The sequence below is a fragment of the Dipodomys merriami genome, unplaced genomic scaffold (assembly GCF_024711535.1).
Source record: "Dipodomys merriami isolate MVZ:Mamm:240054 unplaced genomic scaffold, mDipMer1.0.p SCAF_502, whole genome shotgun sequence".
NCBI classification, from domain to species: Eukaryota; Metazoa; Chordata; class Mammalia; order Rodentia; family Heteromyidae; genus Dipodomys; species Dipodomys merriami.
In genome coordinates, this window is record NW_027206072.1 from 449,470 (window position 1) to 473,346 (window position 23,877).

The window sequence follows — 23,877 nt, forward strand, 5'->3', positions numbered from 1 at the left end:
TCTCTGGGCCTGGCTTCCTCAGCCCTGGTCTGTATCCCTCCTTTCTTGTCATTTCGGGTGAGCAAGGGTGTCCCTGGTCTTTGCACTAGCTTAGCTGTTCCTCATACAGGAGGCGTGGGATGTGTTGCTTGTTCTTTTCAGTCGGGGTCATTTTTAGCTGGCTATGTTGTTCTCAGGGGGAGGCTGTGCAGCTGGATCATTCCCCACCGCACACGAGAAGGAAGCTCACCCTCTTCACATGCCTTCATGCAAGGCTTGGCGTATAAGGAGAGCAGACTCATTTGTGAGCCGATTTGGAGTGTGTGGTGCAATAACGAATCGTGTTTTGAAGGAGTGAGTCTAGAGAGTAATAACACACAGAGGGATCTCAGGCTGTGAGCTTTCTTGCATAGCTGAAAATAGATGGTATTCACGAGGGATTTGCTTTGTGTGGTGTGTAGTGTGCGCCCATCTAGCCTTGCTTCGATACTGTGATTGCATCCATCTTTTTCTCCCCCAAGTCGGCGTTGCTGCTGCCTGGTGACGCCACCGTTGTCTTCCTAGCCATTTGATAGATCACTACTCTCCATGTTTCTTCATTTCCATTCCTGAGTTTTTTGAGCAGACAGCAGCTGCTTCACCATGTATGGAAGCAGCATGGTGCTGCCCAGGCAACCCTGGCACGGGGTCAGAAGACCCATGTGCCAGCCGTAACGCTGCCCTCACGGACGCCTCCCTCTCCTCCTCTTCCTCCTCATTGCAAAGACAGGGAGCGAGGACAGGGGAGGAGCGGGAGCAGAAGCAGCGGGCACCTTGAATGTTCACGCTTGGGAAGGAGGTCCTGCGAATCAGCTGGGTGAGGGTCCTGCCACTTTACCTCCGCCTTCTGCAGTTAGACTTCCTGGTGCATTTGCTGGTGTGCACAGTGAGTGATACTCTCTTATCCTGAGGGCTGGGTCTACGGTGTCCTTACCTTCTGTGATTGGCTTCTCTGCTTTCTGGTTTATTAATAGGTAGGGAGGCCATTTCCACCCTCTGAAGCACGTTTGCATTGTCAGAGATCTGAGCCCCTTGGCTCCTGTTGGGCCTGGAAGCTCAGCCATGGCTGTGTTGTGCACACCTCGCCACCCAGGCAGTTTGGAGCCAATGAAAACTGGCTGTGGCTGCGCTGTCTCTTGACTTGAATATAAGATCCTCAAGAACAGAGAAAGTCGGGCTGTTGAAGGGGGGCGTGGAGGGGTGTTTGGGTTGGGATCCTGATAAGAGTGTTTGGATGTCCCAGAGGGTACAAGATATCTTCTACAACAGCGAGGTCTAAGAGCACTGTGTGTGTGTGTGGGGGGGGGGGGTTAACCCCATTATGCCAGCGCAGACAAGCTGGAACTCCACTGAGACTTAGGGTGGGACTTACTGGGAGGAAAGCTTTGATCACAATGGAAACCAGGAGGGGAGAGAAGACACGGTCACAGACAAAGGGCCCAATGCGTCCAATGCGTTCAAAGCGTGTATGAGACTTAGAAGAAAAGAGCTCTCCCCTACGGTTGGGCTTTTTCAATCATGGTTTTGTTTAGTCCCCTCCTTCCTTCCCCCCTCCCAATGTCCCCAAAGTGGAGATTAAGAGAATAAGAGTCCCCTGGCAAAGCTGAGCCTGCTGGCTTATGCATGGCTCGGAGGAGCTTTCCGCTCTCCATCCTCAGAGGGATGATCACTCCACGGACCCTGCAAAGGAAAGCCACAGGACGGAGCTCCTGGGTGGGACAGGAGAAGCGGGAGTTGGCCAGGCCACTGCCCAGGGCTCGCTGAGGGTTCTCCCCGCCCCTCGGCCTGTGACCTGTCCCAGGGACACACCCATCCCGCGTGAGCCAGGCCCCCTGTGGCTGCAAACCGCGTGACTGTGCAAACTGGATGACTCTTCCCCGAGACATCGAGGGTGCAGGGGGCAAACGTGACCAGACACTCACTTCTCAGGGGCACGGATGTGTGCACACGGGGGCACAGGTGTTCACACACAGGTGTTTGCACACCGGAGTGGTGCTGAGCCCCGGCGCTCACCGGTCAATCCCAGGGAGCTGTGGCCTTGCATCAGGACTTTTCCACACCTGATATGCATCATCTGAAGTCTGGTCTTACCTTAGTGACTTGTGGTTCGCGCATGCCCTGGTGGCGTGGGAAGGTGCTGGAAGGTGGGATGATGGCGTCTGGACCTCAGGGGATGGCGTCAGGCCCGTGGGTGTGGGTGATGCTGCTGACTGCGGGTCTCCCTCTCTCTGTGAGATGAAACGTGTCAGGATGGAACCATCGCCATGGTTAACGGCCCCCAGGAAACCCTTATCTTCCTCCCCTCAAATCTGGCCTCGCCCAGTGCTCAGTGGCTGCTCTTCACAGCTCTGCCAGCACAGCTCACGCGAGAGCTTTGTCAGTGTGGCGTGTGGCATCTGCAACTCCGGGCGGGAGCAGGGCTGGAAGGTTTTTGGCCATCGGCTGGACTTCCCCTGGCCTAGCCAACTGCCCGCTCCTCCAGGGAAGCGTGAGGGGTATCGGAGGGACCAAGGCCGGCCCCTTCCAATGGACAACCTCTCCCTCCTCCCACCCCGGAAACCCCATGTTTTAAGAATGCATCCTCTGCTAAATCCTTGCTAACCCAGAAGAATTCTGGTTTGACATCCTGCAGAAATGGACGGCCAGCTCCCAAATAATGCCAGCTCCCAAAGGACGCTAGCTCCCAAAGGACACTAGCTCCCAAAGGATGTGGCTTGCTCATCTGGGGCCCTGGAAACCCTCAGACGGGACAGGGCCACGGGCGCGAGGCGGCCCGTGACCCCCGCAGCGTGTCCAGCCACTCTAGCGCCATTCTTGTGCAGAACTGCTCACGGTCTTTGGGCCAGCTCGCCAGCACAGCAGCACGCCACGGAGCGCCCGTGGGACTTGACTTACCCAAGAGAAACAGAGCAGTCTCACTATCCGAATCTTCTGAACATGATCCTGATTTCCCAGAGCATGTCCACGTTGTAAGATTCCTACGGCCACCACCCCGGCTTCAGGGACAGTTACAGTGCCAAGGATGACGGACGGCAGAGACCGAGGCAAACATCCAGTTCCGTTTTTATTAGAAAAAACCAAAAACAACAAAAAAAAACCCCAAACAACCCAAAATGAACAAAACTTTGCAGTGAAATTCTGTAACTCACAATTCTTGTGGTACAACCTTTATAGCCGCAATATATTTTAAACCAGTAAGAACGCAATTGCGCGTATTTACATTTGTCTTCCATAGAATAAAAATAGTCATGTTGTACAACTGTTTCCAATGATCGCCCCAATGGTTCAGCGTTAGCCCAGCACGAGACAAACCGGAGACACTCTCCAAGCAGAGAACAGAACAAAGCAAAATAAAGTCTATGTCTCCTAATCGGAGACAAATTCCTTCGAAGACGGGCTCTTTCTTTCCTCCACATATCTCTGTATTGTAAGAGACATAAAGTGCTTTGTAGGAAGAGGAGGGGGGTGTCTGAAGTGAGGAGAAGGAAAGGCAGGGATGAAGCAGAACCTAAACCAAGCAAGACCACTTCAACGGATCCTACAATATGTGCATGGCTTCACACAGAACAAGGAGTCTGGGGGAAAATGGCTGTAGAATTCATGGCCACCTTAGTTCAGCAAGTCAGAGGTAACCCAAGTTCAAGGTCAAAGCTCCCCTCAAATCACAATGAAGTCAGAGAGCAAAGCAATCAAGAAAGCCCATTCTCTTGATCAAAGGAACAACAGATGCCAAACAATGCTCGAGATGGGGTCATCAGACATCCTCTAATTGAGCAGCAGTGTGGCCACAAAGTAAGCTGTGGACTGTGGTGTAATTGTCTCTACAGTGAAACCATCCAGCTCCCAGTAGGGAGCCCTTGGGTTTCCCTCCTGTCAACAGTGTGTGTGTGTGTGTGTGTGTGTGTGTGTGTGTGTGCACGCGCACGCGCATGCATGCACGCTGCATGTTAGTTTATGACTTTATATCTGATTTTGTCATAACTATAAAACCATTCTTGGAAGATTTTTTTTTTCAGTAAGAAAAAATGATATGCTACACAAAGGGATTCAGAGAAGCTGGATTTTTTCCCATCATGTTTTAAATGAGCAACTGTTAGTTGTGGTCTGCAGCCTACAAAACTGGGTGCCAAGCCCTCCTGGCTCAGGGAACTCTCCTCAGGACTAGAATAACCTTTTTACAAACCACAGACATTTTGAAGAACCAAACCTTTAAAAACCTTTTTCCTCCCAGAAGTGGATGGAATGTAACTTGTCACAAATACAAAACGACTTCAAGTTCTCTAAGTAAAAGGGATGCCCACTATAAAAATAACAGCCCCCCACCCATCCCTACGTCTCTTTCTACTTATAAAAGAGTACAGCCCTTTCTGGGCTCTCACGTGAAACAGGAAGTAAATATACTATGTACATGTACAAAACACACCAGTTCTTCATACAATTTACATTCATGTGGATGCAGTGCTTAGATGGAAGATTTTCCTTGCAGTTTCGAGGAAAGCGGCACGCGCTGGCATCTTCCCAGCCATGACAACCATGCGCTTCCACAGTGTGTCAATAGTGAGATTTTCTCTATGGACTCCTGGAACGTCTCAGAGTTTGGGACAGTAGAGCCTCTCTTGGTAAACAGAGAGCAGCTTTCTCAGCAATTGAAGAAATGGTATGATGAAAAGGCAGAAACAAGTGGAGGAAATAAGAAACCCGAGTCCCACGGACTTGCTGAATGAATAATGGCATTATTCCAGCAGAGGGCATACTACCCTCACAATAACAGCTTGAACGCAAGCGCCTGCGACACCAACACAAATGCAGAGGGCCAAGCCCGCCTACCCGTCCCTCAGCTGCTCTGCATCTAGGAGTACAGGCAACAGTTTGGTATTTTCTTCAAAGAGCAGGTTAGACTCTAATGAGCTACTTACACATGGAAATTCTTTGGCTACTTAAAATCTTCACATTCTCCAAGAACAATATTCTGAGTTCAACAAAGAGCTCACTTTGTCTGAAAGGGACAGGGGATGAGGCATTAGAACTTTAAAGATAATGTGGTACTAAGGCCACAGTTAGTTTATTTTAGATTTCTGGACTTAGTGAGGTCAGTCAACAGCCCATGGAAAATAAAGCTCCTCTTGCTTCATGATGACTGATCTTGTATTTGTGAGAACATTAGGAAAAGCTCAATCAGTCCATAGAAGAAATACATGTCCATTGGATGGCGACCAGTCTTTGGTTTATATAACATGTGTGGCTCTAGCATTTCCCTACCCTTTCCCCCTTTCTCCAAGGCTACCACACACAAAACACAAGTGCACAGACATTTTGCCAATGACCTTGGGTAACTTGGTTTACACTCCCTTTTCCATGGATTTTTTTTCTCTGGTTGTTTGCAAACCAGCCTACCTCTTAGGATATGTATATATGTTTTTTTTTTTTACCTTAACATTAACCATCAGTCAAGAAATATGGACACATATGGCTCTGTAGTAAGTGCAGTCATCAAAGTCATCCAGGATTAGAAAGTCTTTGATCTCAGAGATTCCTGAAAAAAAAAAGCCACTCTGTTATCAAGCACAGAAAAAGGGAGACACGTGCCAGGTACTGGTGGCTCATGCCTGTCATCCTAGCTACTCAGGAGGCTGAGATCTGAGGATCACTGTTTGAAGCCAGCCTGAGAAGAAAAGTTCCTATGAGACTCTTATCTCCAATTAATCACTCATAAGATGGAAGTAGAGCTGTGGCTTGAGCAAAATGAGCTCAGGGATAGCGCCTAGGCCCTGAGTTCAAGCCCCAGAGAAAGAAAGGAAAAGGGCAACAGGAGTGACATCAACAGTTTTCAGTAGAAACAGCAGGTTTTGCGATGAAAGGACTTGGTAATTTGGGATCTGGACTTACTTCATTAGTTCTGAGATGATAATCCAGAGCCCCTCCCACCCCAAACCCTCAAAATGGAAGGATGTGATATTGTTCTCTGAGTCTTTAAGCTTGACTATTTCTGCTACAAAGGCTCTGGGTTTGTGTGGTGAGGAGAAAAATGGAGAAAGGAAACGAGCCGGTGATGCCAGGAAACTCAAATTTGCTTCTCAGAGTTCATGAGCTCGTAAGCATCGAATTCCTTAAACACCTCTGGTTCCCGCAAGCCCCAGATTCTTTCTAAAGTTGGGGGATGGACATTTCCTCGGGGAAAATTTGCAAGCTCTGTTCATCATGGAAGCCTTCCAGCCCTTCTCTGTGCAGCTCTGTAACTGAGGGTCCTGCCTTGGTCCATTCTGATTTCCCATGCGCAGGAGCCACCATCATTGGCGGTGTGCAATCATCCCTGCAGGGCAAGGGCCTGGATGGGGTCGCTAAGGTCCCGGTGAGACGCAGGAAGCGGTGGAGCCCCGCTTTGGAGGACAGCAGTCTCTTTATGCCTCTCTGTCATAGCTAAGTGGTTCTGGTGGCATCCAAGGACCAAGCTCTCTAAGATGCTAAGATGCTGAGAGGCAGGAGTGGATTTCAGCTATCAAATACCCGGAGCACACAAGGCCTCTCTGGCTGTAGGCGCACTGTGAACTATGAAGGTCACAAAGTCTGTTGGTGCAAGATAATAGATCTAAAGAAACATTCTGGAATTGTGACTTGTCTGTATTGGTTTTAGACAAAGAACAAAAGGCAATAGCGCCAGGTGCTAGTAGCTCATGCCTGTAATCCTAGCTACTCAGGAGGCTGAGATCTGAGGACTGTGGTTCGAAGCCAGCCAGGGCAGGAAAGTCTGTGACACTCTTATCTCCAATAAACCACTCAGAAAAAGCCAGAAGTGGCACTGTGGCTCAAGTGGTAGAGACCTAGCCTTGAGCAAAAGGAGCTCTGGGACAGTGCCCAGGCCTTGAGTTCAAGCCCTGGTCTGGTTAAAAAAAAAAAAAAAGGCAAAAAGAAAAATCAAAAAGGTAATAGCTATAGGTGGCTTGCAATAAAATTAGGGACACAAGGGAAAACAATGAGGTTACAAGTTTAGGATGAAACTTAGGCTGTCTTTAGAGTACACAGGTTTCCTCATGTGATGCAAAAGTATAGATATTACCACAATCAAAAGAAGAAAAACACCCACGTCACAAACAACAGTCATCACCACATTGGTAGCGATTATATAGGTGGTCATTAATGTTTTGCTCTGACTGGAAGAAAATGAAGAAATAAGAATAAGGATGATGGGGAAAATGTGTGTGTGTTTGTGTATGTGTGTGCGTGTGTGCAAAGAGATAGACAAAGACATAGAGAGATATGAAGAAAAGGGAAAGAAATCCAAGAGAACACAAAAAAGCGACTGGAAATTGGTACGGTGGCCTTGGTACCACAGGAAGTGACTCTGTATTTCATCTTCCTAGAGTGTTTTGATTCAGGGGATTTCTTTGTTTTCAGCCAAGACCGTGTGTTCGGTGATAACTGTTATCGAATTCTTAGGCTCTGGAAGGTTTCCTGTCTAAACACAGACTGTAAAGCTCAGGTTCGACTGTCAGCGCTTTTGGTTCTGAAAGTATGTCAGCCACGGGGGTGTTCAGGTGTCAGCTAAGGTGACCGCTGGACACTGCCCGCATCCAGACTCATGAATATGTACAGTGACTCATGAATATGCATATGCGAGGAAAATGCTACACCAAACAAACATCCATGGAGGGCACACACCTCTAAGCCTAGCTATTCAGGAGGTTGAGAGTGTTTCAAGGCCAGTCTCGGCAGAAATGGGTTGAAGAGACTCTATTTAAGAAACGACTAGCAGAGGTGGATGCCTATCTACTCAGGAGGCTGAGATCTGAGGATCGCACTTCGAAGTCAGCCCAGGCAGGAAAGTCCATGAGACTCTTACCTTCAGTTAAACACAGAAAAAGCCAGAAGTGGCACTATGGCTCAAGTAGTAGAGTGCTAGCCTTGAGCAAAAAGGAGCTCAGGGACAGCACCCAGGCCCAGGGTTCAAGGCCCAGGGCTGGCAAAAGAAAACAAAAACAAAATACAATTAACCAGCATAAAACAGGTAGAGGTTTGGCTCAAGTGGCAGAGTGCTTGCCTAGCAAGTGTGAGGCTATGGGTTCAAATTCCTGCTGCTACCAAAATCAACCAATCAAACCATCAGTTAACCAACCAACTAAACAACAAAGAAAAACACCCTCTGTGGACAGAGACTGGTCTTCATAGCCAGGAGTGACCCCATGTCTTATGACAACACTGCTGTGTCTTTGTTGTTTTATCCACCGCTTCTCTGGCTGGATGACTAGCTGGATGAGAACTGAAATTCCAGGGTTAACAAACCCTAGGCAACAATCAGGATTCAAATGCTTCATTTATGGTCAGCTCTTTCTAAAAAGACTATCCACATGGAAGAAGCCATTCTAGGAAGTGACCTTCAATTCTGAATGAATGCAAGTCTCTTTCTTCTCTACATGCTTGGGGTGATTGTCGACACTGACTTGAGCATAAAGCTGGATGTTCACAAGCTCATAATTCACCACATTAAGGCTGGTCAGCCTCAGGCTCCAAAGATCCTTTTCCAATAAGGCCCCACACGCTTGTACTTGGAGCCCATAGGTAATTTCCCATCTGGCCTTCCAAATGTGTGAGTTGGGGCTGGCGCTATAGGGTTAGGGAGTCTGGGACTGGGCAAAGGCCTTCTACCAAGCCTGGGAAAGAGGAACAACTAGGCTTCAGGTAAAGTTGGATGGCATTGGTCTGCAATTCTTTGGCTTTGAAGGGCCATGTAGCAGCATAAGGTTCTCATGGAAGTGAGAAATATAATTTTGTTTCAGCACCAAATCAACATGTTTGATGTGAATTTAAAAAGTTGATAGAGAAGACACAATCAATGTTATTAGACATTAGTAGGTAGAAAGTACAAGCAGAATTTCTTTTTTTTAGAGGCTGCCTGACCTTTATTGATTACAAAACAAATGGCTCTCTGGGTGTTTTACAAGGCAGTTGGATGGTGTCTAGCTCTGTCTGGAGGTATTTGAGTGTTAATCTTTCTCTCCTATAAGGATCGGGGAGTCTCGCAAGAGTACTGGAGCCGTGCTAGCTCTGGGCTGACCAGTGGCTGGAGGGTGCTGGCGATGTGGCTAGCCCACACTGAGGTGTGGCATGAGAGTACAAGACAGCAGATTTAGAAAAAGACACAACGGATTGAGTAGACACACAGAATGGAAAACATTTCACTACCATGTTCTTACATTGGACACATGTTCCAACAGTAATATTGGGTTCATAAAAATAGATTATTAAAACTACTTCACCTGGTTTTTAATTTCTTAAAATGTGGGCAGTAGAAAAAATATTAGATGTATTGTATTTTTGTTGGACAGTGTTGGCCTAGACCCTGGTTTCAGGAAAGCACACCTCTGCGGATACACCAGGTGTACATGCTGAACTACACAGGGTCTGACACTCACATGTGGATCACCAGCTCGCTGGATCTTTGGGGAAAGTGGCAAGGAAGACTGTGAAGAAGGTCCTTCTACATTCATTTGAAAGGCTTAACTCTTCTTATTCTATCTGAACTGCCAGGGCCACAGGAAATACCTCCAATTCTCTTAGAGAATCTCACGGGTTTTGGGGGTTTGCAGCAGGTCCTCATTGGGGTCAGATCCACAGGCCCCAGCTGGGGGCCAGGACCTGTCACTATCTGCCCAGCATTCCCTGGGACAAGCAGGGGTGGGTGATTACACACGCTCTCAATCCCTGATTTACCCAGCTGCTGATGGGAGGAGGAAGCCCTTACCAACCAGGACCACAGGGCTGTTTTCTAGGAACGCAACACAGTTTACATTTCTTTTGCTCTTAATTTCTCAGTTAATACCAACATTAATTTTGGGGGCATAGCTGAGCTGTGGGTAGGCCAATGCTGATCAAGACAAAGAAATGCCTTTGAGATGAAGAATTCCAAGGTAAGAACTATAATTCGACACTATCCAGAGACTTCCCACTCTTCATAGTGGTTTCGAAGCAATGCAGAGCAAACCAATTACTCCTTGGATTTAAAACTAGAATCATTTTGATATTTGTTCTCAGCACCGTAAAAGTTCCACTTTCCCAAGGCTGTTATTACAGGTGACATGCTAAGGAACTCTGCCTCTCTCAGCTTGGAAGCCTGCTTGATAGATGACACGATCATCTGAAAGCAAAGATCCTGCGGACAAGTGCTCACCAGGGATCCAAAGGGAATTGGGTCAAACGCTTCCCTTTACAGCTGGGAAAGTGGAGGCCCGCACGGGGGTCTGACTCCTCTCAGACCTCCGTCTCTTGGTTTAGAGTTCTCCTCACCCCGCCTTGCCTAACTTCTTTTCCATAGAGACTGGAATTCATCCCAGGAGGTCCTGGGATCTTAGGGAGATGTGATCTTTTTGGAAAGTGGTGACAATTTCCCCTGCCTTGCTGTACACTGAGAAACCCTCAAATAGGAGATCTTTAAAGGTGGGAAAAGCAGAGGAAACTGTGTTCCTTCTTGACTGGCATTCATCCCACATCCCAGTAGGCAGTGAGGGTTTACAGCCCAACCAAACGCTATCTGAATGAGTGTCAGTGTCATGAGGTGGAAGAACACTCATCAAATATAAGAAAACAGCTCTGTGAGAAGAACTCATGGTCACAGTTCATCCAGGCAGCTGCCCGGCCACCTCCAGCTGCTTAGGAAGCGAAGGCAAATCTACCTCTGACTGTCCAGCATCACAGGCCACTGCCTTAGTCCTCTCCTCGCTGGGACAGATGGGATTATTACAAAATTGCCTGCGTTTCTGTCATAGTTACTGAAAAATAAAGATAAGAACCCGAAAACAGCTGCAAAGCACAGGCAGGTGCTAAGACTTCCTGGATAGCTCTTTGCCTGGCCTCAGTCAGTTGATGCAGCAAAGCGCCACACCGCTCTTTTGACTCACCCATCGCGCCTCATTCCTTCCTGGTGTCTGGACTTTCTCAAGGACCCTGAGAGGTGACCCTCGAAGGATTCCCCTATGTTCTTCAGTGGTCTGCTTGGGTTTATCAGAAGGAGTGGACATAAAGGGAGAGGGAGATGGGCTCATCTTTCCCACCGCCTCCTGCAGACCCCACCATGGAGAGGCGGGGCTGCTCTCCTGGTGGCATTCCCTTCCACGGGAAGAAGACACGGGGTTGGGTTTGTAGTCAGGATACGACTTACAAAATCTGGCAAGCCTGGCCTGGTGAGGTCAGAATTTTAGCCCAAGACTCTAACACGCAAAGAGCTGAAGTCTTCCACTCCAGCCCCCTTGGTGCGGTACCGTGGACTTGGCCAGATCCTGGCCGGTGGAAGCCGGGGTGGCCTGGCTGACAGTAGCGGGCAGTGGGCACCACAGACGTGGGACTTAGCGTTGGGACCTCTGGCTGCCAGGACTCTCCAGACTCCCTGAGGGCGGGTCTGGACTCTGCCGGGGAGCTGGCCGCACACCGTGTTGGGGTGTCAGGCTCTTCTGGAAGCCACATGCACCTCTCGTCGGCATGCTTCTCCACAGAGCTCCCCAATAGAGCTGCGGTGAATCAAAGGAAGGACAAAGGAGCTGGTGTCAATGACAACACAGTCTTTTAAAAGAAATTTCCAAGGAAATCACACACTCTTCCCACCCCCCACCCACAAAAAAACAATACAACCTGGAAGAATGGAAACAGAACGGAGAAACCCCGAAGGTTTCCTTCGGTCTCTGCTTTAGGAGCTTTGGATGAGTGTTTGTCTACAAGGGCATGGGAGGGGAAAACTCAGCTTTCAACTTCCACGTTGCTGCCCATACCATGGACTGTTGCCGAGCTGGGAACACTCAATCCTGATGAAGAGACTTTGGATATTGCTTTCATTACCATCCTTGAGCGGAGAGGCCCCGAGCGGCCCCGGGGCCTGGAGGGCTGTAGGCCTGGTCCATGCCTCGGAGCACTTGACCTTCCATGCCCTCAGGTCCTGCTGTCTTTGTTTTCTACATTCACCATTTCAGGATTTCACCTCTTCGCAGTCTTGGTCAGTGGAAAGTTCTACATCAGAGAGTCCCACCTCCATGGCCATGATGAGAGAGATGTCTGAATCGCTGCTCACAGCTGGCTCTTGCTCACCTGGAAGAAGAGAGCAAATTCACACAGTGTATTTCCCTGTAAATCCTTCTCATGGCATTCCCGTTAATGCCCAAGGGAGGGTGGCAGAAAAATTGGTTATGGTGTGTGTGAGCCACATCTCACTCTATATTTCAAGATAAATTCTAAATGTGCAAACATTAAATGTAAAGACCAAAAAATAACCCTAGCAGAGCTCAAAGAAAATACGTCATTGAGGTATATCTCTAAGTAGGAAAATATGTATTTGATATGAGGCCGAGGGAAAAAAATTAAGAGAGTCATAAGATGGGTAATTGTGTATAAAACCTATAGGAACATTAAATATTTAGAGTAATATTGCAAGACATATATCAGATTGAAGAGTTAGCAAAAAAAAAGTTAGGATTACAGTCGTAAGATATCAAATACTTGTCATTAAGAAAGATAGGCAAGTACTATCATTACAAGATTCATAGAAGACTACAATATAAATAGAAGGCAAACAAAGAAGAGATTCTTTTTGCCTTTGTAGCCTTCAGTCTTCAAAAAAGATAAAGAGTTCCTTGAGATAAGTATGTTGGTACCTTACATACAGAATTATGGACTTTCCTTTCTTCTTTGGAGACATAGTATTGTACATGTTTACAGGGCATACATGGAAAACCAATTTCTCATACACCAGGAGCAACAACCAGGCCACACTGATCAATACATGTATACCAGGAGCAATAATCACACCACACTAGTCAATACACATACATTAGGAGCAATAATCAGACCACACTAATCAATACACATGCATTAGGAGCAGTAATCAGATCACACCAATGACATTTTCACCCCAGCAACATCAATCATTCTTATGCATTGGGAATTTCATACTTTCATTTCTCCATTCATTTTGAAAATATCCTGGACTGTTTTAACCAGTAGTTACATCCTGCCTCCCCCCATCCTTCCTAGTCATTAGTGAATATTGTTCTGTTTTAATCTTCTGCAAGAGAGACATTAGAGCTGTGAAAGTTTTACCTAGTGATTTCATGTCCAGAATGTATTATAAAGAACTAATTAGAGATGCAGAAACAGTCATTTAAGCTGGGCATGGTGGCGTACTCCTGTAATTCCAGAGGTTAGAAAGCTGAGGTAGGAGGATCGTGAGTTTGAGGCCAGCCTGAACTACTTTGTAAGACTTTGTCTTAAAGAACAAATTCATTTGAGCATTATTTATAGCAACTAAACTTCACAAGAAACTTAAAATGTCCAACAACAGAGAGTATCTGTATAAATGATGTTACTTCTTACAGGACATTGAGGTGAATTTTCAAAGTATTTGTAGTTACACAAACAAATAATTTTTTTTTTTTTTGGTTGGTTGTGGAGCTTGAACTCTGGGCTTGGGTGCTGCTCTTCAGCTCAAGGCGCGCGCTCTACCACTTGAGCCACAGCACCACTTTCTGGTTTTCTAGTGGTATACTGGAGATAAGAGTCTCATGGACTTTCCTGCCCGGGTTGGCTTTGAACCATGATCCTCAGATCTCAGCCTCCTGAGTAGCTAGGATTACAGGCATGAGCCACCGGCCCTGGAACAAACAATGTTTTTTTTCTCTCTCTGTCTTTCTCTCTGCCTCTCTCTGTTTCTCTCTCTCTGTTTCTGTCTGTCTGTCTCTCTTTCTCTGGAATTGTTGAGGCTTGAACTCTGGGCCTGAGTGCTGTCTCTGAGCTCCATTTGCTCAAAGCTAGCACTCTACCACTTGAGATACAGCCCTACTTCTGGCTTTTTCTGAGACTTAATTGAGATAAGAGTCTCGAAGACTTTCCTGCCCAGGCTGGCTTCAAACCAAGATCCTCAGATATCAGCCTCCCGAGTAGCTAGGATTATAGGTGTGAGCCACTGGCACCTGGTTTACAAACAATATTTTCATATGGAAATATAGAATTATGAATTCATATTCGTTTTCTTAAAAAAGCCCTTTTCATCAAATTTTCCAAGTATTCTACAAAAAATATACATTATACATTCACCTATGTATATTTACTGGCTAGGTGTGGTGGCATACTCCTGTAACCCCAGCACTCACAAAGCTAAGGCAGGAGGGTAGAGTACTCAAGGCCCTTCTAGTCTACATACTGAGAACCTGTCTCAACAACACCAACCAAGCTATCAACCAACATCCAAACAAACCAACAACTCTCACCCCTCTCCCCTCAAAGTACTACACAAAACCCTACACATGGCAAAAGCAACCAATCAGCCCAACAAGATACAAGGCAATGGATACACAATGGATTCACTAGGGACAGGAGGGGGCGGGAAGGGGAAGGGCTATGCAGCCACAGGCTGCGTCTAGAATGTCTTATCCAATGCGATGTCTACACTCAATCGCAAAGCATGGTCTGTATGTTTCCCAGACGAGTAAGATGACGAACCTTTCAAGAAATGGTAACAGCATGCACAGATGGCTGCAGATACCCGCCTTGGGGAGGCAGGTATCAGATGATGAAGTGAGGCTGGGATGCAGAGACAAGCTAGGGAGTGTGGGTGGCCGGGAAGTGCTGACTGCAGAGAGACAGCCTTAAACTGCAAAGCTCTCGTACATTCTGTTACAAAGCATGCAATTAAAATTGTCTGAAAATGTCTAAGAAATAAAGAGGAACGACGGTTATAATACTCTCCCTCTGATAATCACTGATGTACGATATATACATACATATACACATACATATATATGCATATATGTGATATATATGTCCATATATGATATATATTCATATATGATATATATATGTATCGTTCAGGCACAGTTAAGGAAGATTTATGAGTTTCACGAAGAGTAATGAATTCCTAAGATATTTTGATGGGAAAAAAATAAAAAGAACTCATAAAGAGTTACGGCCTAAAGAACCAGAAATGGGGCGATTCACAAGGAAACACCAACATCAAGACTGAGCTCTGTTTCCAGGATCAATAAGTGTACAAAGTTCACAGGGATCCTTCATTTCAAGGACAGAATGTGACTGGAGCAGTTCTGGGAGGAAGTGTGAAACTGGATGTGTGACTATCTATCTATCTATCTATCTATCTATCTATCTATCTATCTATCTATCTATCTATCTATCTATATCTATTTCTGTTGGTATTATTAGTCTCATTTTACAGATGAGAAGTAATTGACATACTTTCTTCTCTTCATTTTCGTGCATTGTAAAGCCACTGGGAGATTTTAAACAGGGAGAAGTCTGATCTCCTTAATATTTTAAGAGATCACTCTGGCTGCAGCTGGCCAATAGGCAGAAGTTCAACAAGGACACGGTTACAGAATCACCCGTGAACGTGCTGGCTTCCTGAGACCACAGGAGTGGAGATGAGCAGAGAAACTGGAGAATGACTTGCAGTGATTACTCTGTAGCATGGACTACTTACTCATAGTGGCAACAAGAGAGTAGAAATCAGAGAATAACCGTGTTTCTGGATGGAGCCAAGAGGAGAGGACGAAGGGGAGAGTGTTCTGGAGACAGGTCTAGAGCTTAGTTTTGCACATGCTGTGAGTGTGAGGTGCTCGTGAGGCCTTCAGGGAGATGCCGAGGTGGCCGCTAGATGCAGGCGCCTGGAGCGCAGAGGAGAGGCCCCGGCCATCTGCACATTCCCAAGGGTTCTGCACAGAGAAGGTTTTCAAGCCATGGGGCCGGATGAGGCTCCTAGGGAGGACTGTGAAGTAAGAAGATAACAACAGCAGGAGATCTCCAAGCATCCAAAACCTAGAGCCAGAAACTCAAACTCGTGTTCTCAAACTCTGTTTGGCCCACAGTGTGTTTTCTTAAACATGCGAATTAGTTGCCAATATTTAAAAGTCAGTACATTTCAGATACAAACATATACTTGAAATTTACCCTGGAAGAAGGGAGAGCTGGCAGTGTTGTGCCTGGTGCCTGGAGGAAGGCGCTGGTGGGGATGGAGCGGCCTCCTTGGGAGAAGGCGCTCTGGGTCACCATCGTCATCGTCTATGATGTCACCTCCTAGCACCGTCATCATCTATGATGTCACCTCCTAGACCGCGCGGAAAGCGAAGCGTGACGCCTTACATTCAAGGGACTAACACGGAGGGTAGACAGAGCCGAGGACAGCAATCCTCACGAAAGACTCAAAAGGACCGGGTGTGGGGCTGGGGGAGGATGGGTAAAAGAAAAATCAGCAGAAGGTCATGCCACGCCTTTCCTTACTGTATCTTAAATACGCTCATGTGGCTTTTTCATCTCAGTTACAGGCCACCTATCCATATCCAAAGAAATGGGATACTGTTGAGTACTCCTGAATTATCGGGGGTCATTCAGAAGTTTGATCTGAAGACATCACATGTTCTAGGATCTCTGATCAGCTTCCAGAGAGCCTGACTGGATGGAGCTGGGTGACCCACTTTGATGACCCATAACTACCGCTGTAAACGTGTTTCCCCACTTAGTTCTGAGTAAAACCCATCATAGCCCATCTGTGGCTAACCAGCAAGTCACAGTGGTCGGATTTATTAATTCCATTTAATCCATAAATTATTAAGTTTTGGTTTCTCGCTTCCTTCTTTATGAAATACATACAACGATACCCAAGGGTCACAGGTTTCTCCTGGTGAGCAAGAGGATGATGTCTGGGGTTCTGCCGTGGCCTTGACTCGATCATCTCTCAACCCTGGGCCAGAAGACAGCCGAAGTCCTTCCCACCTTGGGGGAAGATCCGCTGAGTCCAGTGCTGGTACTGTGGTTGGTTCTGTCTCTAGCAAAGTCATACTAAACACAATCACCGTCGTCACAGAGTTGAGAGGTGGGGACATTGAAGGTGATCAGGTCTCAAGAGACTCCATTCTCATGAATGGCTCAATGCCATTATTATGGGAGTAGGTTTCTGATAAAAAGGATGCGTGACCTGATTTTCCTTTGCTGTCTGGGTCAGACCCATTGGCTGCTCACCAAGGTAGTGAGTTAAAAACAAAGTAGGCACCAGTGGCTCATGATAAGCTTACAGATAAGCCTGACTACCCAAGAGGCCAGCGCACTGTGAAAGTTGTATTAAATTAACCATAATAAAGCCAGCATGGCTCAACTGGCAGAACGCCAGCCTTGTGCAGAAGAAGTAATGTACAGCGCCTAAGCCCTGAGTTAAGACCCCAATACTGGTACGTGTACACACACACACACACACACACACACACACACACACACACACACACACGCGATAAAATATGAAATATCTGGATGTGGCTGCTCAGGCTTGGATTTCCCATCTCTAAATCTGTGAGCTGGTAGTATTTTTGTTTAGAATCCTCCCTGTCTCTGGGAATACGTTACAGCAGCAGGGAGTTAACGCTTGTCTGCCCACCTGGCTCACATTCATCAATTCATCACCCAGATGCACTGCATTGTCAACACTCCCATTTCCAAATCCAACCACAATCCATAAATAGGAACTGTGTGTGGAACTGAAACTAAGCTGAAGTTGCTCTCTGGTCAGGAAGGGCAATATGTTTTTATAGTTTTTTTAAAAAAATAATATCAATATCAATACCTGCAGCCATGCTAGGTATATTAAGTAGATTCTCTAATTTAATATTCGCAATTGATGTTTGATATAGAAAGCATTACTATTTCTGTCCTCTGATGATAAAATTCAAAGCTGGAAATGGTTAAAAATTCCTGTTTGCTGGGCGCTGGTGACTCATGCCTGTAATCCTGTCTACTCAGGTAGCTGAGAACTAAGGATCACGGTTCAAAGCCAGCCTGGTCAGGAAAGTCTGTGAGACTCTTATCTCCAATAAAGTACCAGAAAATTGGAAGTGGTGCAGTGGCTCAAGTGGTAGAACGCTCGCCTTGAGCTGAACCCATCTCTGTATGACTCATGAACATGACCACAGCCTACGCTGTACTGAGTTACAATCTTAAGCACGAGGTGTGTGTGTGTGTGTGTGTGTGTGTGTGTGTGTGTGTGTGTGTGTGTGTGTGTGTGTGTGTGTGTGTGTGTAGTGGGTTGGCATACATAAAATGACATGCACAACTTTGTGCTTAGCTTCATGTAGGCACTTTTTTTCTGGCATCTTTCATCAGATTCAAGATCTCACCAGTGGAAGTTAAGAGATTTTGCTTTGTTGGGTAGTGTGAGCAACAGAGAAGCTGAGTTTGTTTGGGCTTTTAAATGTATATTTTGGTTTGCATGCCTCTGCCTGAGATGTTCTATGAAATTATCATGGCAGTTTTCATATGAGCTTGCTACTTAATAGCTTCTTGATGGAAATTATTTGAAGTTACAGCAGAAGATTTTCTTTCCTAGAATGAGGTTTTGCATTTACTCCGCTGCCTGTCTTGTGAAAGAGATACAGAGCAGTAGCAGGCTGGAATACATCCTTCTCTGTCAGGAACTAACAAACATCGCCCTGGGAAGATCTTTCTGTTTTGAGAGGAAATAACATGGTGGCGATACAATCCCTGGGGTGTCCTGATTCTCCAGATGGCTTGCTGTGGTGCTCACACATTGGAAGTTATCTATTGCATAAATCCTTATTTTTTTTCTACGTAGTGAAAAGTAAGGTTTCAGAGAAAAATGATATTTTCTTTCCATAGTTACTGAGATCCATTTTCATGGTAAAAAGATATGATTTTCAGTCAGTCTTGTATCGTATATAATTTTTGTTTTCTTACGGTGCTGGGAGCAAACCAGGGGCCTTGTGCATGCTAGGTAAGCACTCTACCACTCAAATGCATCTCCAGCCCTTTAAATCCCATAGCATGAAAGCGCACCCTGGGGAGGTATTTCCTTTTCAGCTCCTCTCAGAATGTGGAGTTGGTTCCTTTGGCTGGAGCAGTGCCTATGGATTCTTTGCCATAATCTTAGCAAGAATATTACCTGGTCTTGAAATGCAGGATGTTTTCAATGAAGAAATGTGCTCCTTTGTGTGTTTTGGTTTAATAAAAATTTCTAATAAAAATAATAAATTACATCTGATTTGGTTTACATCTTCTTATTGATGAGTAGACTCTGTTGTGAGAATGGCAGGCCTCTGGGCTACTTTCCTGAGGAACTATGCCATAGAATGTTTAGTACTGTGGAGAATGCATTGGGTCCTTCCTGTTTGTGAGACAATGTGCTAAGCAATTAACAAGGCTACATCTGTTACACTCCTCTCAATCTGCTCCCCCCATGGTGTATGAGATAACCCCACTACCGCTTCACACTTACAAGTGATGTTGGCTTGTCACAGACAGTGGAAGGAAGGGAACGGTGACACCAGCCAGGGCTGTTGAGGACTGTGTTGTTCTCGTTCTGGAATGGCAGAACTCCTACATTTATATTTAGCCACGTTGTTCTCAGCTACCTGTGAGCCAGACATCTCAGGCTTATAATACCAATTCATCCACTCGGCCATGTGATTCCTAGAATGGCTCAGACATAGCTGGCAATTTTGCCTTTTAAACGTCTCTCCATAACTGTAAATATACACAATGAAACCCGATGAGAAAGACACTTTCTCATTCACATGTGAGGGGTTCAGATCACTGGTTTTGTTAAATGAGATCACATAGTTGCTTTGAGCTCTTTCCTACTGCTTTTCTGTCTCAGAAATACCCAGCAAGAGAAAGATCTTCTCCAATTTCCCCAACTCTTTACTGGCTCTTTTTGGCATTTCATTCATTAAGTCATATCTGTACTAAAAGAGTTTTCCATTCAAGTTCTGCACAGAAGACAACATTTGTCAATAGTGATGTTATGAACCACCTTAATGCCACTGGTAGAGAGCTTTAAGCCCTAGGAATAATATCAGGTAGATAAAAGACTCTTGATAAGTGTGAGCGTTACTGGAATAAAAAGGGAGTGAGAAGGAAGACGCTTCCAGATGGATTTGGACACATATTTGGAGATCATACATGGTCATCCTCCTCCAACCCCTCCTTTTTGGCAACTAGGCCGAATTATGTACAGACCTCATTTCACCATGAGTTTATGTCAGCTAGGATCGGGGAAGAGGGAGATAAGGGGAAATGGAGTTCCTCTCCAGAGACCCAGCATCACTAGCGGAACAACAGAGCAAACTCCAATGCATATGGATGGTTTCCTTTGGCTGCAGTTTACAACAGTAAGCTTTATGTCAGAAACAGCCCTTTGCCTTTTGCCCTTTGCTTGCCTTTCTTGTGTTCACTTCTGTTTCCCAGGGGGCCTAGAAACTACAGTTCCCAAGCTCTGCCAGGCGGCTTTCCTTTACATTCTGTCAAGGAGACAGAGAGGAAGGAGGAATGGGGAAGCTATTATGTTTCTGATTCATCGGATAGGTCCCTATGATTCCAGAATCAGATATGAGGGGGAGCTTGTCTGTGTCCTCTCAATTCACCGAAAGTCCTTGGGCAAATTCGTTTGAATCCTCTGATTAGTCATCTATCTCCATCTTTCTATGTGTTGGCTTCTGGATATTTAATTTGATCCCACGATTTGAATACACATTGCCCTAGTATGGTCCTGTTGGGATCTCAGAACTGCAAATACAAGCCATCTCTGTCAGTCATTGCAGTCTGGTTTCATACAGATAGTAGGCTAAAAATTCTGGAGGCTTCCCAAGTCCTTTCTCCTTCTTCACGTAATCATATTGAAGTTTGTGTTCAGCTGGTGACTACCGCCACAGCCTTCCAGATGATGTAGAGAGCTGGGATGTAGGAGCGCCCCCTAGTGTCTGTCCTTGAGGTCTGGGCTCAACTAAGTCATCTTGATTACCTTTGTTTTTTGTGGCTGCCAACCTGTCACTGGGTTATGATCATGGTGAAATTCAGGAGACAAAAACCAGTTGCAAAGGCTGTCCTCCACGAGTCAAAATACTGGACGCATCCCTGTATATCTTTTCCTTTCCCCCTGCTCACCACGAAGTTCTGAGCTGAGAGTTTTCTACCATGTCATTCTTTGAATGAGTTCCATGGATTGTTCTGTCTGGCTCCCCCATGTTTGGCTCTGTTTCATCATATTGCCTGGGTGCAGGAGCATCTTAACTGGTTTCTGCATTTCTTACAAAGGCAGTTGGTCCATAGATTCTTCTGAAGTTAGCTGGTACCTCCATGGTGGACAATGATGGTCTGGGGTTACCTAGTCTGCCATCTTGCTGATGATATCTCACAACTGTTTCTCAGCAGGGTTGTACAATCTTCACTTCTAACAGCAAGTGTAAAGATTTCAGTTCATCTCCACACTTGCCATCACTGGCCTTTTGAATGTCAGTCACTCTAGTTGGCATGTTGAAGTATCTGGTTGTGGAGTTGATGTGCATTTCCCTGATGACAAATGAAGTGAGGCTTCTTCTCCTGGTATTTTAGGCAGTGTGCAAATCTTTTTTGTAATGTACCAAAGTAAATTCTTTGCACTTTTTTCAATAAATACTATTTATTTATACTCTACATTTTTCTAGAAGAGATGTGTGTCGGTATGTGTGTGTCTGTATGTGTGTGTGTTGTGTTGTGTTGTATTTGTGTAGAGAAGGCAGCACAGAGTTTAAAAAGGAAGAATGATTAGCTGAAACAAGTACCTGTGATGCTTCCCCAGAGCATCAAGCTGGCCAGTCATCTGCAAATTTACGCATTTAAAAACTTGGTTGTATGAGTTAAAGGATTCCTTCTGTATTCTGATTACAAGTTTGTTGTCAGATATGCATATTGCCCATATCTTCCTTCAGTCTGCGATTTGACTTTTCATTTTCTTAAATATATACTTGAAAGAGCAAATAATTTAAATTTTGATGAAGTCATCAATGTGCCCATCTTTCTGTGGTTCTTGCTTGGGTTTAAGAATATATTTGCTTATCTGAAAGATGTAAACAATTATTATCATGCTTTCATCTAGAAGTTTTATAGCTTAGCTTTTACACTGGAATCTACAACCCATTTAAAGTCATTTTGTATGCATGCTGCAAAGGCAGAAGCTGAGGTATCTCCCTCCCATTTTTGTAATATAATTATTGTGTTGAGTTCTTTTATTCTGAGATACCTAGAGCATTCCCACTTTCCTGACTGATCTCATTTGACACATACAATAGACTTAGGAAGAGGCAGTACTTAGATTATAGTGGTATCTGAATGCTGGGCTGAAGTGGCACAAGTACTTGGAAGGTATTATGTTGGTGCTTAGGGAGCAATTGTTAAAGTGTATAGCTATAACTCAGTGGGAGGGCATTTCTCTAGCATGTGGGAGGCCCTGTGTGTTCACTCTCTGGCATCACAAAAGTCTCAGTTAGATAAAATGCTAAAAAATTAAGCATTAATACTCTTATTAGTCTGCAATGTGATTTGGCAAACAAGCACACAAACATGCACACACATATGCACATACACTCAGTCTATTGTTAACCATGTCTGGAACATGCTATACTGCCCAGGTGATTGTTATTGTATTTAACATATGTATAGAAATCCTGCTTTATTCTTTCCCCATTAGGCCTTCTTCCCTCACGAATGTGCTGGATGGAATGTCTTTTTTTTTCCTGGCTGTCATCCCGCTGTTTCTGTAATGTTCTATTTCCTCCGTGTTGGATGTAGGTCAGTGCATCCACATTCCATTAAGATCCCATCCACCACATGAAAGCCTTATTCCTGCATCTTGTGTGCGCTTCAGTCTGTTACATGATAGTCCGGCCCTAGAGCCAACAGAAATGAGAGACTGGGGCTCTGATGGAAACACAAGGTCGACTTTAAAGGTCAAGTCACAGAACATAACAAAACTGGTAATCCTTCCTTCGCTTAGGGACTGGTTGGAGAGGAAAAGACAGAAGCAGAAACAAACTATCTTACACAAGCCAAAGATTTTCAAAATAAGGAAATATTTGAGGCAGATGGTTTGTGAGATACATAGTTGTTAGGAAGCAAATGATTGGCTGTGTTTCTTAGTGCAGGAGACTAACACTGACCTGAGTACATTTGATCTTTATATACAGGCATCATTTTTTAAAAATCAACTTGTACCACTACTATATAAGGTTTGGAATTTGATTGTCATTTCTGATTGTTCTGAAGATTCTGTTGGGAAATCAACTGTCATTCTGGCAGGGGTTCACTTGTAAGTAACCTGCTTTTTCTGCTTTTAGTGTCTTCGTTTTCTTGCTTGATGTTTTACTCTCTTATGTCCTATAGAGGTCCTTTTCTGCTCTCATCTATTGGGTATTCTAAAAACAATGTGAAGCTGAATGGTTTCTCTTTTTCAAGACTTGAGAAGTTTTCTGATATTACTACTCTATTTAATATAGTTTGCACTTTTCTCTCTTCTCCATCCTCAATACTTACAATACATATGTTTGATCTTTTAATTAAGTCCTGAATTCTTACAAATTCATTTCATTTTTCTTTGAGCTTTTCCTTTTTTCTCCTTACTTTTCAAGATAAAAAATGAGATCTGTATTCCCTCTAATCTAATCTAAACTGCCAGTTTTTCAGAATTTTTATCTCTTCATTGAGATGCTTTCTCATGTCTTACATAAGGTTTGCCCAGACACATAACTGCCCTAGCCCCAACCATTGATTCAAAAGACTACTATGCCCGAATGCTATGTCAGAATTTAGTGCATCTTTTAAAGGTGCAAACACTTACAAGCAGGTTACTCTAATTATATCTTCTGGGAAAGGGAAGAAAGGTATTAAGAAATGCTACATAAGTGTAGGTAGGAAAATAGCAAGCTGTCTCCTTCACTAAGTAGTGATGCTTCCTGACATTCAAGTCTTGTTTGAGGATAAATCACTGGGTAAGCCCTTCTCCCTGGCCTGACTCCATGGTCACTCTCTAACTCTTTTCCTGGCCTTATTTTAGTTCTTAGT

The 23,877-nt window shown here is 45.1% G+C and overlaps 1 protein-coding gene across 1 annotated transcript in view; it reads right to left on the reverse strand.

The window, feature by feature from the left end:
- Nucleotides 1-3,057: 3,057 nt before the first annotated feature.
- The window catches only part of LOC138810636 (RING finger protein 150-like), a 139,921-nt gene continuing 119,101 nt past the window's right edge, over nt 3,058-23,877 (reverse strand). The window contains exons 9-10 of the mRNA XM_069997796.1: nt 11,635-12,084; nt 3,058-11,513 (exon numbers count right to left, since the gene is read on the reverse strand). Coding sequence (XP_069853897.1) covers nt 11,966-12,084 — 119 coding nt within the window. The 3' untranslated portion in view covers nt 3,058-11,513; nt 11,635-11,965. The remainder of the gene's footprint in view (nt 11,514-11,634; nt 12,085-23,877) is intronic.